Here is an 18,337-nt window from a genome sequence, read left to right as displayed (position 1 = left end):
ACCATGACCTCAGAACTGTGCCGCGAACGCGCTAACCACTGTGCTGCCCTTGTATCAATACCTTTGATTAAAAATAGTTGGGACGCTGTTCAAGCCTATCCTGTCAATTATTAAGGCAAAAAGTTTATAAAATGCTATATTATTTGGAGGGCTTGGGTTGAATTTGGGGGGCTTTGAGCACCCCTAAATTACGGGCCAGTTACGCCACGCCCATGGATTAATTTAAATTAGCTAACAACTTTTCTAAATTATTATGTTTAAATTGTCGCCAGATTTTCATTATAAGTTTGGTTGTAATCGTCCCATTCAATTGTCTTGTCCAAAAATACTATATTACAAACAGAATCTCATAAAGCGCTTTGGGAGGTCTTCAGTGATTTGAAACGCGCTATATAAGTGCAGACCATTTACCATTTGCTGATCGTGGTTTTGAAACAACGTGGGGTGCTCCGAAACACCAGAGGGCAGAGAAGAACCCCAAAATAACGGAAGTTGAAGAAAGAGGCATATTTTTGCGGTAAAATGAAACTAGCTTCCGCTTATGTTAAACTAATGGCGGGGTTTCTCCGTGTTAGATAAATGTAGTGTTTCCAAGTGTATGTGCGTGTTAAATTATAGCGCGGATGGGTGCTAAGTCGTTCAGTTGTCGCAACTGGTAGCCACGAAAATATCATTTTTAATTGAAATTTCCTGTCGATCTCGATTTTGTAAGCTGTTGACAACCAGAAAACGAGCAACAATGGCGCAAGTGACAGCAGAAAATCTAAAATCGGAACTCGAAATGTTCTGCATAGTTTGTGCAGATGACTCCGCCTTAGACAAAAGTAAGTAGCAAATTTTTAAGATGTTGCTCTCTTTTCTCCTTTTACTTGTATTATGTTGTTATTCACAGTGGTGGAGCAATGCATTTGCAACCGTATCCAAGCGGACGATTGGGTTTTGGAATGGGTTGCATACAGCACCACTAAAAATGGACTGCTGATCTCTGTGGACACTCTGGAACAATTCCAACACGAAGTAATTGGAAAAGTGCAACTCTTTGTAAAATTTGATTTATTTAATTGCTTGGTCTGAACATGTTTCTGATTTTCTTGGCAGGTTTTAAACAAGAGGAATAAGTCCAAACAAAGCTTTATAAGAGAAGAGCGAAATAAACCCAGGGACATTAACACAATACAGGATATGTATCCTTTAAAACACATATGAACACAGTAAAGGCCTGCGGGACGGATGTGGCTAATGAGAAGGTTTTCTATGGCCCCTGAGCTGATTTACACATTATTACATATTGCAGTGTTTCTATGGTTAGTAGATTTTTGTCCTTGGTTGTGTTTTAACTTAAAACAAAATATTTCAGTTGAGAGAATGATAGTCAAGTCGTGCTTATTTGTAAGGCTCTTAATCACAAAGAGTCTCAAAGGGCTGCACAGACCACAGATTATTGGAAACCACAGACTATTATGACACGATCCCCTGATCTGTAACCTACATGAGGGCAAATAATTCACAGATATTCATCCATCCATCCATTGTCTTCTGCTTATCCGAGGTCGGGTCGCGGGGGCAGCAGCGTTAAAAGGGAAGCCCAGACGTCCCTATCCCCAGCCACTTCCTCCAGCTCAGCTTGACAATATCAATCACATTACTATGCATGGTGAGAGTATTCCTCTGTACAATCCGAGCAGCTTCATGTAGATCTTTCTTCAGATGGCTTACAAAGTCAGAGTAGCTGACAACAGCATCATTGGTATTAGCATGTTGAAACATGACATCGACAGGGAGACGAGGGATCCTACCAAACACTAGGTAAAACGGTGCAAACCCTGTTGTCTCATGCTCTGTGCAGTTATAGCAGAATGTGAGCTGCTGCAGCATTTGTGGCCACTTTGCTTTGGACTGAGGGGTAAGGGTTCTGATCATCTCTCCCAATGTTCGGTTAAATCGTTCTGCGATACCATTTCCCATGGGGTGGTACGGAGTCGTATGGGATTTGTCAACATAAAATATAGGTTATTCATATGCATAGAATAGAAGTGTGTTTTAAGTTTAGATTTAATTTTTCCACTGAGGTTGCAGATCGAATCTCGGGGGGGAAAAGCATTCCACAGCACCGGGGCCCAAATGGAGAACGCTCTTGAACCTGCAGATCTCTTCTTGGCTCTTGGGATCACTGGTAGACCAGTGTTTTCAGATCGACGGCTCCAGACTGGAACATAGGGGGAAATTAATTGTGAAAGATGAGGTAGCAAGTCCATGCATGATTTTGTATACTACCAACAGAACCTTAAAATAACACCTTAAGCTAACAGGGAGCCAATGCAGATTAGCTATTATCGGGGTAATGTGATCAAACTTTCTTGTCTTAGTTAAAAGCCTCGCTGCAGCATTTTGTACCAGCTGAAGGCTCTAGATTTTGGACTTTGGGATACCAGAGAGTAGTGCATTACAGCAATCAAGACGGGAGGTAATAAACGCATAAACTATAATCTCCGTATCCGACTGAGACGGCATATTTTAGCAATGTTGCGAAGATGGAAAAAAGCTGTTCTAGTAATATTCTTAACGTCTGTTTGAAAGGAAAATCGGGGTCAAATATGACACATAAATTTTTGACTGGGACACTCTGGGTGATATTACATTTGTCAATATTCAGAGCAGTCACGGCATACAGAAATGCCTGTATTATTTTTTTCTTTAAAGTCAATTAGCACACTTTGGCTAATGTAAAAACTTTCAGCTACTGTCTGAATAATGGTGGCTAGCATCGCTGAAGCAGCTTCTAGCAGAAATTTCCCACTTGAAAATATCGGAAAATTGTAAATTAATGCGCATAATGCACTGTAAAACAATCAGTTCCTATTTTTGATAGTTTGTGCATATTTAGCTTTAGCTGTTCGTGTGGGTATTTGTATTGTCTAGCATTACTTTAGGTGTCAACTTACAACATTAGCAGCTAAGGTGGCTTTAAAAGCTCACTTGTCAGATGCTCTCACTGGCTTTAGCTGCAACTCACACAAAGTAAACAACTAGCGTTAGCAGCTTCTTTCATTTAATGTTCGGGTTACGGGGATTTTCTTATCAGGGAATTTTTTTCTGTTTTTTGTGCCTGTTGAAAATTCAAGATGAATTCATAGTGTTTGTCATATGCAAAGTAAAGAACCACATTTCCCCTCACAATGAAATTCTTCCTTTCTTGTCCACACAGTTGCCAGTGTAGAAAAAGAATAGAAACTAAGAAACTATATACATAAACTGAGGAACTATTCATTTATTTGATCATTTTGCAAACTATTTCTAAGGTTTTCATCGGGTTCAATTAGCTCATTTGGCTGCCCACTGGCCAGTCTAGTCAACTATGAGACATTTGAACATTTGTCAACAGTCCATCAGTCCTGCGCTCAACTAGGAGCCAAATTCTTGATTTGGCTCTCTGTCTATTTAACATTGACAAGGCTGCTTTAAAAAGAATCCAATCACATTCCCTCAGACTAATACAAATCTAAAAAGCAATCACATCACCTACTTTAACCTATCCTTCAGAATAAAAGCAGAAGAGGATGAAGAAAATCTCCTGGACTGCTACTCAACTCCTGCAAAGGTTGGTTATCAATGAAGTCTTTAAGGCAATAATATATAGTCATTGGTTGTTAATGTAGAATTTTTAAATTCATAGTTATGCCCACATATTCAATTTCCCAGTCTGTGAACCTTTTGTGCAGGGCTCCCAGAAACGGGTGCTAACCACTCCAGATAATCCACACTCAAAAAGGGGCTCATCTGTTTTGACCAGTCCTGGCGTCCTGTTGTCTCCTGCTTGCTTTTCTCCCAGGTATTCTACCTTAAACAGTTTTGACCCACATTTAAAACTCCTCTTTTGACTTTGGTTGTTCTTTTCTCCGCAGTGCTACACCCTCACAGAAGTACAGCCAACGTGCAGGGAAAGGAGAGGTTGTGGTCTCTTTCGGGGCAGTGCAGGGTACACGCTGGGCCGGCAGGAAGGCTTCTGGTGCAAGTCTACAGTTGGAGTTGCTGGAGGGGCCCGAGTATTCACTCCGTACCAGCTACAAGTACATGTTTCAGAGACTGCGTGACATCCGGAATGGTAAGAGAAACAAAATAGTGTTCCAAACACTAACAATCATTGAGATTTAAATTGTTTTTGTTTTTGAATATTACCATTTTTAAAGACTGTGAACTTATGATATTTGTTGACACTTGCTATTTGTACTTTACTGAACAACATAATGATTAAACTCTATTTTTGTTGACATGTGTTTAAAGTGTTGACTGAGAAGATTGAGGAACTGGGAGAAGAACTCCGGTCTCGCTTCAACATCGAAGAGTTTTCTCCTGTGTCACTGCCAGCTCAGGTGCATCCTTGTAACTTATACTTATTGTTTTATTTATGTTGGCTTGTTTTTATTTCATTTTAGTTTTCACACTGAAACATTTTTTTTTTGGTGTAAAAGGACACAATTTTTTTGACTACTAGATGTTGCTGTACTTTGTGTTGGGCAACTAAAAACGAGTGCTAAAAAGCACAAGGAACAAAACAAACTTCAAAGTGATGAGGCCGCACCATTTTTTTTTCTCCTAGGCTTTCGCAAGGTTTGTTTTTTTCGGGTACCCATAGCAGCAAGATGGTGAACAGTTGATGTCTGCTTCCTCGAGATCATGGGTGTTTAACTCGCGGAACGCTGCGTACAATTATGCCAGTCCCGTAAAATCATTTTATATACATCTACTATAAAGGCCCAGCTCTGTGAAACGGTGGTAACTCTCAAATTACATATCCCACAATGCAGCGTTTCTGCCGCCGCCACAGGACTCCGCATTAATTGAGTCAGCTGTGGCCTGACAATCACAGGCACTTTGAAAACTATCTGACAAACAACATATAGGCTAATTGAAAAACTAGACATTTTATTGCATTAACGGGGCCGAATTTCTTTCTATCACAATGTAACAGAAGGCCAAAGTGAGAAAAGCGGGGTGACATTTCTGTTGCTGTGGATTACGTGGATGCTAAACCATCACAATGGTCGCACAAAAAGTTGTTTCTAAAAACGAAACCTTTCAAAACCGACAAGAGCCCAAATATTTAAGTGACATTTCAGATAAACCTGTGTGTTTTCACAGGAGATATTTTTATAGAGAGTTATAGTTTACGTTTGCTTATTTTGGAAAATTCCTGTCTGTTTCAAATGCACATATATATATTTATATTTTTGTTACGTTTTAATGTATTTAATTAAGGTTTCCTGTTCGGCCTGCGACCAAAGGTTTGCTTTGAGTTTTGGCCCTCCATGCAATTGAGTTTGACTCCCCTGCTCGCAGTGTAATGTAAATAAACAAAATACTAATTTGAAAAATGTTTGTATGATCGTACATGTGTAATTACTTCTTTTTTCCCTTTTTAATGAAAAATCGTCTTTTAACTCTCAAAGGTCTTAAATAATGCACGCTATCCCTTTTTAAAATTAGTTAGCCTTGTCTGAACATTTAGCATGGAATTTCGATGTTTGAATAGATGTTGGGTAATTGTATCATTTAAAATTAATTGAATGGCAGCATGGTGGATGAGTGGTTAGTGCGTCTGCGGCACAGTTCTGAAGTCATGAGATCTAACTTTCCTGTGTGCAGTTTGCATGTTCTCCCCGTGCTTGCATGTCAGGTTAAATGGCCGGTCCATATTGTCCATAGGTGTGAATGATCGAGTGATTGGTCTGTCTTTGTGTGCCCTGTGACTGGCCGGCAACCAGTTCAGGGTGTCACGTGCCCACTACCTGAGGACAGCTGGGTTGGGCTCCAGCACCCCCGCGACCCTACTGAGAATAAGCAGTGCAGATAATGGATGGATGGAAATTAATTAATGGTAAAAGACAGACAGAAGAAATAACTTCTTGTATTCTTGGACTACATCGCCAAGCTAGACCATTAAATTGTGTGTGCTGACCAAATGCGTCAATATTTATGTATAAGAGTTGGCGACCCCTCTTTTTTGCAGGACTGCGTTTCCGTTCTAGGCCAGGTGTGCTGCGACGGTAACGGCAAATTGAATGCGCAGTCGGTTTTGTTGGAAGCAGGCCCAGAGGACGGCGGTCAGCAAGTACAAGTAGACCTGTCAGAACTCCAGGAGTATTCTCTTTTTCCAGGCCAGGTGTGTAGAAACAATACCGTTGGTGAAGCTTATTTCTGTGGTGGGTTCTCCTTTGCTTGTGCACTGAGACTATGTGCAACAAGTTATATGGTCCACCTACATAAACCAAGTTTGCCAAGGAACTGGTCTAGAAACTCAGCCAGCGTCCGTCCGAGAGCTTGCACATTAATTTTCACCTGAAGGTTGTTTTTAATAAAGTGCTTTCCAATGTCTAAATTTGGATGTTTCCTAAGTACAATGGCGCATCTACATACTCTACTACTCGAGTTACGAGAAAATCAAGATACGAGATGTCTTTTGAGCAAAAATCTTGCTTGGCATACGAGAGAAAATTAAGACTCAAACCCTAGAAGACAGAGTGATTAAGACCGCTCACTTGTTAGCACGTGCATTTCCCGCCATACAGACCTGATTCCATGCATTTCTGTTCATTTTATTGCATTTATCGCAATTATCGTTGCTCACCGAATCCTGGTGCACCACTTTCCCTCACTCCTCCACCACCACGGATAAACCTCAGTTAACAACTGTTGACTTCCTTCATGGTAATTACTAATAACGCACTCACATTTTACTTAGTTATTGTCATTTTGCTTATCTCATAACTCTTATTTGTATGTTTAATCACTATTAGAAAATGTTTTTGGTCATCAGGACAATGTGTTTGACTTAGTTTTAACTTAATTATTTTGGAAGTCCAGAAACGGATTGATTCGTTTTCAGTTTTCTCTTATGCTAAAGATTGGAGGAATTCTAGAAACCAGCTTGATCTTGGAAGGAATTAACCTCGTATGTAGGGGGGCAATTTTACTCTTCTCCTGAGCGTTAACTGTTTCCGTTCTCCCCTAGGTGTTGGCAATGGAAGGAATGAATACAACAGGAAGAAAACTAGTTGTTTCTAAACTTCATGAGGTCAGTTAATGTATTGAATAAAATACATCATTAAGTCATTTCTTTTGAAACCAGAGCTTGTTGCCATCTTTGTTTTGATTCTGTTTTTCTCTTTACCAGGGAATTCCACTTCCCTTCTATGCGCCACAAGGAAAAATGGAGCCAGATGAAGGTAGAGAAGAATAAATACATTTTTCCCTTTGCCTATACACCAAAAAATAAGTACGGTGGGGATGTAATTTTCAAAATAAGAATTTATCAACTGTTTGCTATGAAGAAAAAATGGAACTTTTTATTAGGAGCTACATCATAGTTCTTAAATCTCCTCAGTTTACTGTTTTGTGTATATATAATGAATATTTGAACTTTAGGTATGCGTTTTTAATTGATCTATAGGCTATTTCCTGACTAAGTCGCACACTTCATTTTTCAAGGAAAAAATAAGTGTTCATACATTACCCACAACTGTCTAAGTGCCCACGTTGCAATGTGAAATATTTACATAAACGTTACAAAGAAAGTGTTTTCAAATGTTTTACTAACAAACAACCACAGGGCAAAGGCATAGAAACACAGTATATGTGGTGACCACAATTATGCAAATATCAAAACGGTGATGTGGTTTTCAATCAGGCCTTTCAGTGCATTTGTTAGGTCAATCCACAATACACATAGCAACTTCCGACACAGACGTTGACTTTGGACTATTGTCTGGAACTCATGACATAAAGTTACTGGACACCAAGGCAGACAACTCTGAAAGGTTTTCTGCCCAGCCATAAAGTTGCCTGCCCCATTTTTCACAACTTGAAGCATAAGATGACTAATAGCAAAAAAAAAAAAAAAAAACAATTGTGGCAAAGTATTAAGGATTGATATTCAGAATATGTAACAGAACAACACTTTAAAATTACATTGATTATAAATCTACTTATCACATTCATACATCGATTGCATGTATGACATCGCTGTTTTCCATCTGCCATCAGTATGTACCTGTATTTACACATCTTCATTCATGCAACGTTTGCGTTGCGTCATCTCCTACAAGCCACGTGAACTTTTCTTTCCACCATGCTTTTAATGTACGTTTGCGTTTTGTAGCGTCATACATTTGTTTAGCTTCTTTTGAATCTTCTGGGGCTGAGGCTTTGGCTTGATTCCTAACCACTTATCCATTTTTCTTGTGTTCTCTGTGCGTCTACTTTGGAAATTATATGCTAAGGCCTGACCTTATAACGCTCGCGAAAGTCTGGAAGCACGAAGTTATTCGATGCAGGCTTCTGATTGGCTGCTGAAGATTTCGAAATGTGAATAAGGCAAACGTTTGATTTATGTATAATAAAAAATGAGCCAACACAGGAGAAGGAGCCAAATTTGGACTCACTCCAATGATATTGATGGCTCCAAAGCAGAGAGCATTGTCTTTTAGTGGCAGAAGCTGCATCAGACCCTCAACGCTGAAGCACTTTTTAAATGCAAATCTTCAGTAGAAACTGCGTTTTGTTTTACACATTTTAATCAGTATTTTTGCGTGTTTTTCAGAGTTTCTTTTTCTAAATTGCTTAAAACTGTTAATTTTCTTCTGTATTTTATAGTTTATTTATTGCACAGCAGTTAGTAATTTTAAGTTATTTGCATTTTTTTAAGGTCCCTGTTTTGGCTTTTGATTTTCAATCTGTTCAGTGTGTCAAAAGCTAAAAATGTTAGGGATTTTACAATTTATGTTTTGTAGATCAGCAAGTGTGTAAATGTGTGTATATGTTGGGTTTTCCCAGGGATCCCGAAATTAGTTATGTGTAAGAAAGTGAATTATTTATTCATGTATTTCATACTGAATTTGTTATTGCACTGGAAGGTAAATATTTTTACTTTACATTTTGTTATGTTGTTTGGTTTTTAGGGGTTCTGTGTTGCCCAACTTAAAAGCTGGGTAGTATACACAACTTGAAAGTTACAATTAGGTAAATGTTTACTGTAAATTGAAGAAATAAAGGTTATTAAAATAAATGACCGTAAAACTTTTTTAAATAATGTTGCGTAATCTATCATTACATAATGAGGTCCAGGCTATCTGACAGAAACGTAGTACACACCATGGTGTATGTGATTATTCATACATTGAGAAACCCCTTCCTACCTTTACTCAGCATATAGATTAGCGTAGCGATCAGAGAAAAAAACATGCATACTCTATTGACCCATTAACCAAAAGTGTGCAAGCGAGCTTACCACGGCATTTGCGATCTTTTATATCATGAGAAGTTATTTTGATAAACTTTGGTTTTCTAAATATTTAAAGATATGATTAGATTATTTTAATATTGCATGTTTAGAGTCCATGGTCGGGACCAATTAAACCCTTGTATATACACAATATGGTATGGGAAACACTGCGTTATGGAAAATGTAAATATTGCTCTCAATAGTCCTTGTCTTCAATTCTAGAACCGGTCAATGTTCTGGTGGCTTGCGGACCGTACACTCCTTCAGATAGCCTGAACTTTGACCCCCTCCTGGACTTGATCCAGGTCATTGCGAGGGACCGCCCTGACGTCTGCATACTTGTAAATTGCCCCTTTTTTTCCACCATCCATTGTTTGCAGAAATGTTACATTTAGCTGTTATTTTTTTCTGCAGCTGGGTCCTTTTGTTGACGCTAAACATGAACAAATCGAGGTACGCTTACCGTTAGATGAGTTTTGCACAATGGAAAGATTTTTTTTGTGTATTTTATAAGTTTTTGTATTTTGTCCAACAGAAATCTCAAGAACCCTTTGAAGCCATTTTCTTAAGATGTGTCGAAAGCATCGTGGAAAGCACAAAATCGTATGTTGTCGTCTTCTAGTCACAAATTCCACATGCAATATAACAATATTAAATCAGGGGTGTCAAACATACAGCCCGCAGGCCGGGTCCGACCCACAAACTAACACAACTCGTGAGACAACGCTGAGAGAAGCTCAAGAGAGAAATGAGCCGCATCACTCAAACAATGACCTGCAGTTTTAAATATATCGACTGGATGTCGTTACTCTTAAATCAAACCACCCCCTGTGGTGGTATTTGCTGACTACCATTTACCAACCTGAGAACATTTGAGGAAATACGCATCCTGATGTTATTTTGCTTAAAAGCTGAATTCCCAAACGCACTGTTTAAGGGAACATGATGCATGTATGCCTCTTTTAACCCCAGTATTTGCGATTAAACTACGCTTTTTATCCCAAGTGATGGCAAATGATCAGTTAGTACCTAAACTTAATAAAAGAAAATTAAACATAATACTTAGTTGTCTTAGCAAAAAATTTAAAGAAGCTTAGCTCCTTTCTATAATCAATATGAAATCTAACAGCAAATTTCCCAAATTTAGGTACACATGTTCATAATAAAGATTATATAACATGCCAAAAATAAATCAATTTTTTTTAAAGTCCTCTCCACTAAATGAGTTTTTACATGCCATTTTGATCACTTACCAGTTAGTATAGTTAAATAAACTAATGTAAATGAATACATTGTTTTTCTTTCATGACTGCACAGTTGATAAATTCAACAAGACTACATTTTTGTAAAACAAAAATATTTTGAGAGGAAAAAATAATAATTGTTTTGTAATTAAATCTTAGAACCCTGAAACATTTAATTGTGAGGCTCAGAAATATCCCAGCCCTACAACCATCGCACACTTTTTATGGCATTTATTTACTCAAATAGAATTTCATTATAAACTGTAAATACAAAACAAAATTTCGAGTGCCATCCTAATGGCGCAAGAAAATTTACAGAAGAAAATACCACAGTTTAAAATAGTCGTATGCAAATGTTTGGGCGCCCCTGATCATTTTCAAGATTTTTCTTTATAAATCATTGGTTGTTCGGATCAGCAATTTCATTTGAATATATCAAATAGACAAACGGTGATATCCGAGCAGGGAAATTAAGTTCATAGGATTTACAGTAGGCGGGTGCATAAATTTGGGCACCCTTGTTGTTTTATTGATTTGATTACCTTTTATCACTAATTAATGGAATACAAAATTTGTTTGCTAAGCTCATTGACCCTTGACCTACATACACATGTGAAGCAAATCATGAGAAAGGGTATTTAAGGCGGCCAGTGGCAAGTTGTTCTCCTCTTTTGCATCTTCTCTGAAGAGTGGTAACATAGGAGCCTCAGAACAACTGTCAAATGACCTGAAAACAAAGATTATTCAACATCATGGTTTAGGAGAAGGATACGAAAAGCTAGCTCAGAGATTTCAGCTCTTAGCTTCCACTGTGAGGAACATAGTGAAGAAAAGGAAGTCACAGGCACAGTTCTATTTAAGGCCCGGAGTGGCACGCCAAGAAAAATCTTAGATAAGCAGAGGTGAAAGATGGTGAGACCAGTCAAACACAACCCACTGACCGCTCCAAAGACCTACATGATCTTGCTGCAGATGGTGTCATTTCGCATCGTTCAACTATCAAGCGCACTTAGCACAAGGAGATGCTGTATAGGAGAGTAATGCAGCAGGAGCCATTTCTGCGCACATGCCACAGAGTTGCTTGAGGTATGCTAAAGCACATTTTGGAATCAGGTGCTGTGGACTGATTAAACTAAAATTGAGTTATTTGGACATAACAAGGGGTGGTATCCATGTCGGAAGAAGAACACAGCATTCTAAGACAAACACTTGCTACCCTCAGTAAAATTTGGTGGTGGTTCCATCATGTTCAGGGGCTGTGTGGCCAGTGCAGATACTGGCAATCTCGTTAAAGTTGAAGGTCACATGGATTCCAGTCAGTATCAGCACATTCTTGCGAACAATGTTCTAGAATCGGTGACAAAGCCTAAGTTGCACCGGGGCTGGATACTTCAACAAGACGACTCCAAATACTGCTCAAATTCTACTAAGGCATTCATGCAGAAGAACTTGTACAATGTTCTGGAATGGCCATCTCAGTCCCCAGACCTGAATATTGTTGAAAATCTGTGGTGTGATTTAAAGTGGGCTGTCTATGCTCTGAAACCATCAAACCTGACTGAAGTGGAGGTGTTTTGTAAAGAGGAATGTTCAAAAATGCCTTTAACCAGAATCCAGATCCGTTTAGAGGCTGTTATTTCTGCAAAAGGAGGATCTAATCAGTATTGATGTAATTTTTCTGTTGGGTGCCCAAATTTATGCAACTGCCTACTTTTGTTTAAGCAATTACTGCACATTTTCTGTTAATCCTATAAACTCAATTTCACTTCTCAGATATTGCTGTTTGTCCGTTATTTGATATATTAATTGAAATTGCTGATCTGAACAACAATTATTTATAAAGGGAAATCTTAAATGATCAGGGGTGCGCAAACATTTGCATACAACTGTATATAGAATAAAGAACTGAAATTAATCTGGCCCCCTAAGGTTTTTTTTCCTACTGTCTGGCCCCTGAGCTAAAAGGAGTTTGACACCCCTGCTGCAATCCCCTACTATATATAGAATCAATTATACCAAAAACATTTTCTTTTTTTTGCAGTGTCGGATGTCGTCTTGTATTTGTTCCTTCGCAGAGAGACGTCCACCATCATTACATTTACCCGCAGCCCCCCTTCAACGTACCAACCCTCAGCAAGAACCCAGTCAGTTACCATGATTACTAAAATAACAATGAAACATTATCATAACCCAAAGTCTTAATCCTTTCAGCGTGTGACCTTTGTTCCTGACCCATGTACTTTGCTGATTGAAGGCGTGACCTTTGGGCTTACCTCCACAGACATCGTGTTCCACCTGGGGGCAGAAGAGATCAGCTGGTGAGAGGACCACAGGCTTACACTGTTCATTTTCTTTTCATTTAATTCATAAGGTTCGATATACCGTGAATAACGGACTAGAGGACACCTTTTTTTTTTACATTTTAAATATTGCGGCTTACAGTGCAATGCTTACACTCAGTTCGGTGACTTTGTATGTGTGCGGTGACTTTGTATGTGTGCCGGACACGCAGGTCTCGCCAGCTTCAAGGCGTGTTGGGACCCTGCATCGACACGGCATGGTGCCAAAACATCCTCGAAACAAAACTCAATGTAATCTATTGACTAAATCCTAGAAGCCTGTACAATCACAACAGCCTGTACACAAGTTGAGCCATGCAACGGATCTTAAGCTCTCCCATCCCTTGCACACATGACAAATGGCGGCATTAGCTCAGGAGGTAGAGCGCTCGTCTTGATCAAGAGATTGCAGGTTCGATTCCCGGCTTCTACGTGTTACGTGTCGAAGTGTCCTTGGGCAAGACACTGAATCCTTAATGCCCCCTGTGTGTGTGTGTGTGTGTGTGTGTGTGTGTGTGTGTGTGTGTGTGTGTGTGTGTGTGTGTGTGTGTGTGTGTGTGTGTGTGTGTGTGTGTGTGTGTGTGTGTGTGTGTGTGTGTGTGTGTGTGTGTGTGTGTGTGTGTGTGTGTGTGTGTGTGTGTGTGTGTGTGTGTGTGTGTGTGTGTGTGTGTGTGTGTGTGTGTGTGTGTGTGGGGCACATTGTAAAGCACTTAGGGGGGTTCTTCATTGACTTGAAAAGCGCTATATAAATGCAGACCATTTACAAAGCAAGAGGAAACCACGTATCGCTGCTGCTGCTACTACTAGATAGATACTTTATTCATCCCCGCAGGGAAATTCACACTTCCAGCAGTATCCTTGTGTTGAAAAATAAAATGATAAAATAAATAATACAATACAAAAACAGTCAACTAAAGTCATTTTCATTTGTATAGCCCTTAATCACGAGTCTCAAAGGGCCATAATGTGTTGATGTAGAGTATTTAAAAAGTGCTACAGAAAATACACAATGAAATAAAAATAGGGTAATATGACAAATGTGTGTGTGTGTGTGTGGGGGGGGGGTGTTAATGTGGGCTTTTACTCCCCGGGTGGAGTTAAAGAGCCTCATGGCATGGGGAAGAAATTATCTCAACATACACTACAACATAAAAAAATAATAATCATACATCCCGTCAATAGTTATGAAGGAAGAGTACTGTGATTATTGTTCTAACAGTTATCTGATAACAGCCTTACATGACGTCACCGGTTTTCAGGTTGATAGGAAAATATAGTGGATAATTACTCACCTGTTATCAAACAAAAATATTCAATCAGCCAAGGCTACATGTTAGAAAGATTCCAAGCAATTTATGTATGTTTTTATGTACTTGAATCAATACTTTTGCAAGGGGTGGGAGAGCTTAAGACCATTCTCATAGCTCAGTGTGTGTGCAGGCGGTTGTGATTCTGCAAGCATTATGAATTTTTCAGTACAGTACATTGAGTTTTATTTTGAGTGTTTGTAACACTCTTGCGTATATATTGATGCCAATTTAATTCATATTGATTGCTCCGCTAGTTGATGGGCAGCTGCAGACATGGTCCACAAACGAGTGTACTTATCAAGTCACTCTTATTTTTTTTCCCTTAAATTTGCCTACAAGTCTGTTATCCAGTTTTGCTCACGAGTCTGGAATTTACTGTAACCTTTGTTGTCACAGTGGCTCCAAGTCAGACCGCTTTTCCCGCGTTCTCAAGCACATACTAACCCAGAGAAGGTAAGCTGAATACAAACAAACCTATCAATCATTCTTTATATTTTGTGTCAGAATTTTGTTATTTCCCTGTCAGTTACTACCCGCTTTATCCACCTGTGGACGACGTGAACATGGACTATGAGAAGTTCCAGAGCTTTGGTCAGATGCCAATCACACCGGACGTACTTGTCATTCCATCGGATCTCCGCTACTTCGTCAAGGTACTCAATCAAATCACGTTGTGCCCTTGTTCTACATTTAACTTACCCGAAACTGTACAGGACGTGATTGGCTGTGTATGCGTCAATCCCGGACGTCTGACAAAAGGACAGGTAGGCGGCACATATGGAAGACTTCTGGTTCAGCAGGCCGCCTCATCAGACCAGGAAAAGGAACGAGTCAGCCGCTGTTTGGCGGCTCAGGTGGTGAAGATTTGACGGAAGGAAGCATTAATGAAACACGTTTTGTCAAATGGAGCCTGTGTCGAATACGCAGGATCAATGGCGCCCTCTACTGGACATCTGAGGATTCGTCTTGGCAGTTCCTTTTTCCTGACAGTTTGTGGCACTAAATAAGCAATAAATAAAATGTGTTTTTCTGTGTGTATGTGTAATGTTGACACTCGTTGTCTGTGTGACAATAGGTTTCTACAATATTAATGATTTTGCCCTGCTGCCACCGCTTGACAGTGACGATTTTAGTCTTATGAGGTAATTATTCAACCCTGCTTAATAGAACTTGTCAAAACCAGTTTTGAGCGCGTTACTGAAAAACAGTAATTAATTCATTTGAAAAATAGTCCAATTCCCCCTGAAGTGAATTGACACTAAAAAACAGCGCATTATTGAGACAATAACTAGTTACAAATTACCGCATGTGCTTGCATTAATGTCCACACTCTAAAACAGCTTTAAAATAAAAAAAAATACCGTAAATCCCGGACTATAGAGCGCAACTGATTAGAAGCCGCACCCTCCACATTTCGGGGGGAAAAACGATTTTGTACATACACAAGCCGCATCTGTATATTAGCCGCATGAGCCCACATTGAAAAGTGCAATACAAACACGAAATTAACCCATACCCGATACAGTCCAAAAAACAGCTGGCACAATGAATGGAAAATGATACTGGTACTTAAAATTAAATGCAGACCTGCAGAGTCCGGGTGCCCGTTGAAAGTAATCCAAGGAAAAAAGTGTATATTTCCAAAGGTAAGGGTGGGGTCTCACCTTTACTCCACTTCCCGTCAGCTCGCGTTTGCCCCGCCCCTTCTTTCTCATTCGCTCGTACAAAACAGAATAAGTTTCTAAAATTAATACATTACAAAAATATACAGTTGCAAATACATATTATACATTGTTACACATATTTACAAAGAAAGCTGGTACACCGAGAGTTTTCAAAGCTTTAATAATCTAACTTTCATCCCAAACCGTGCCTGTGAAGGGTAGCAAAACGCTACTAGCAACACGCTCGCAACACAGTAAACAGCTCTGTTATGAAAACATACCGTACTTGTAGTAAGCACGGTAAGCCGTTCTCATCTTCCTCCTTGTAAATGACATCATCAAAGTCGTCTTCCTTCAGTATGGGAAAGAGACTTTGTCATGTAGATGTCCTCCCACGCTCCCTTACTCAAAAACACGCTAGCATCACGCTGTCAAAGTAAAATTTAAGTGCGTTAGCTCTGTTTCCTTCTGTGTTCGATTGCGTTTAGCTTGAAAGTTGCGTCATGTGCCTTTCTTTTTGCAATTTGCATGATGAGGATATGTCTACGCTAAATTAATTTGTGCACAAACTAAGAAGTTGCAGACTAAATCTTACCTTTTACACTCGAGCGCCGCTGGCGGCAGTTAGAAAAATTACATAAATTGGCCGCATCGCTGAATAATAATAATAATAATTTCCTTTGTATTGTCATTCTTTGTAACAATGTACACAGAACGAAATGTCGATACACCTGACCCGTTGTAGCGAGTCGATGCAGCCGCAGCCAGAGGGCGCCGCCATTATACCAATTAGGTATGTCTCGGTCGTGGCGCGAACCAGCGACCTCCCAGTCTCAAAGCGGGCACACTACCATCTAGGCTACTGAGCTGGTAATAAGCCGCAGGGTTGAAAGTTTGGGAAAAAAGTAGCGGCTTATAGTCCGGAATTTACGGTAAATAAAACATACAAACCAAATTGAAGCAGTGAACTCCTTGCATTACCTGCCTTGTGCGATCTGGAGAGGTTGAAAACCAACACATAGTCGAGACACTCCGTATCTATTGTTTCTTTGACCCCTATACCGCTCTAAGATCTCCATTTTGGGGTATTGTCCAAGATGTTTTCGTTTTTCTCCAGGCATGGTGTATTACCAAAATATTTTTACGAAAAAGGACCAACATTTAGCCCACGAACCGCCACTGCGCACCACCTGCGGCCCACAATTCGCCACTGGTAACACAACCAAACATGCACATATAAGCTGATCACTGAGTTGTATTTTATTGTTGATCAGCTGTCCTGGGTGCAAGTTTAAAGGGTGAGAGAAAATCTCCATTAGGGGAAATACAGTGCTCTCTTACTCTGCTTGAGATGGGGCCTCCATAAGAATATTTTGTTGTATTTTGTAGGCAAATATAAACAAGCCCACCTTTCAGGTAAAGATGCTGATGTATGACAATGAGTTATATAGAGGTATTGAAACAGAGGACCCTTTAAAACATGTCTTGAAACTAATAAGAACCTAACCTCGCAGTAATGACAGTAAAGTTACATATCTTTGCTAAAGTGTTACTGTACTCTTTCCAGAGAAAATTGTGTACCTTTGTCTCGCGTCACTCCCAACACGTTGATAAAGATAAACAGCATATAACGGGTGAGCAAACTTAAGTCGAGGGCTGCACTAGGTTAAAAAAAAAATTGGCAGAGGAGCTAGGAAGAAAAAAAAAGATCCAGCTTTTTCTTTTTTTTTTTCAAATCTGCCAATAGTCTAGAACATTGTTTTTCAACCTTTTTTTAGTCGAGTCACACATTTTTAGTAGAAAAAAATCTTGAGGCACACTGTCGAAAATGTTAAGATATTATTATTATTATGTTTTTAAGCTTAAATGATGTCACATAAATTTACAGTGTAACATTTTTATCATTGTTTCTGGTCACTGTGGTTTTGGAGGTAAAACCGGTGATTTACTTTTGTTAATAATTTTACAGTAATTTGGGATTTTACTATATCACTTTTATAAGTTTTACTACATATTTTCTTTTTTTTTTTTTTAATAGTAAAAAAATACTTAAAATGAGCAATAAGATCTGCCAGTACAATGACTTTTTATTCTACATTCACTTTTTTTTTTTTTTTTTCAAAAAACAATAATCAATCCAAATGGGTACAATTAAAAGCAATGTTTTTACACTGATTAATTGTATTATTTCTATTAGAGTACAATCTTGAACAGCTTCATCAAACAAATTAAGTTATTAACAACATTTCCCTGTCTACCTCATAATTAATATATAAAAGGGTAAAAGAATAGGAAACTGCTGGGTAGGTGAATGTTAAAGGTTTTTTGCTGACCACTGGAATAAAAGTCAAGTCATTTTTATTTGTATAGCCCTTAAGAGTCTCAAAGGGCTTCACAGGTTATTACACAGACTATTTTTTCAGACTATTATTACACCTTCCCCTGATCTGGAACCAACATGAGGGCAAGGAAAAACTCAAAAACCCACTGAACAATGGCATGC

The 18,337-nt window shown here is 39.1% G+C and overlaps 1 protein-coding gene across 2 annotated transcripts; it reads left to right on the top strand.

Moving 5' to 3' along the window:
• Nucleotides 1-418: 418 nt before the first annotated feature.
• pola2 (polymerase (DNA directed), alpha 2) lies at nt 419-15,204 on the top strand. Of its 2 annotated transcripts, none has more exons than XM_088344005.1 (18): nt 419-824; nt 893-1,024; nt 1,100-1,184; nt 3,541-3,598; nt 3,720-3,829; nt 3,903-4,102; nt 4,282-4,370; nt 6,008-6,160; nt 7,010-7,072; nt 7,172-7,223; nt 9,500-9,618; nt 9,692-9,730; nt 9,813-9,880; nt 12,563-12,665; nt 12,733-12,839; nt 14,567-14,623; nt 14,697-14,823; nt 14,884-15,204. In XM_088344005.1, exons 1-18 carry the CDS (start codon nt 740-742, stop codon nt 15,037-15,039), a joined length of 1,803 nt encoding a protein of 600 aa, XP_088200131.1. In that variant the 5' UTR covers nt 419-739; the 3' UTR covers nt 15,040-15,204. The 2 variants fall into 2 exon arrangements, with proteins under 2 accessions (XP_088200131.1, XP_088200132.1); XM_088344006.1 differs by having other exon boundaries at nt 420-824; nt 893-1,017; nt 1,099-1,184.
• The last annotated feature ends 3,133 nt before the right edge of the window (nt 15,205-18,337 follow it).

This window comes from Urocampus carinirostris, chromosome 9, assembly GCF_059441175.1.
Source record: "Urocampus carinirostris isolate Australia breed hairy pipefish chromosome 9, RoL_Ucar_1.0, whole genome shotgun sequence".
NCBI classification, from domain to species: Eukaryota; Metazoa; Chordata; class Actinopteri; order Syngnathiformes; family Syngnathidae; genus Urocampus; species Urocampus carinirostris.
This window is presented reverse-complemented; position numbering and strand designations above follow the sequence as displayed.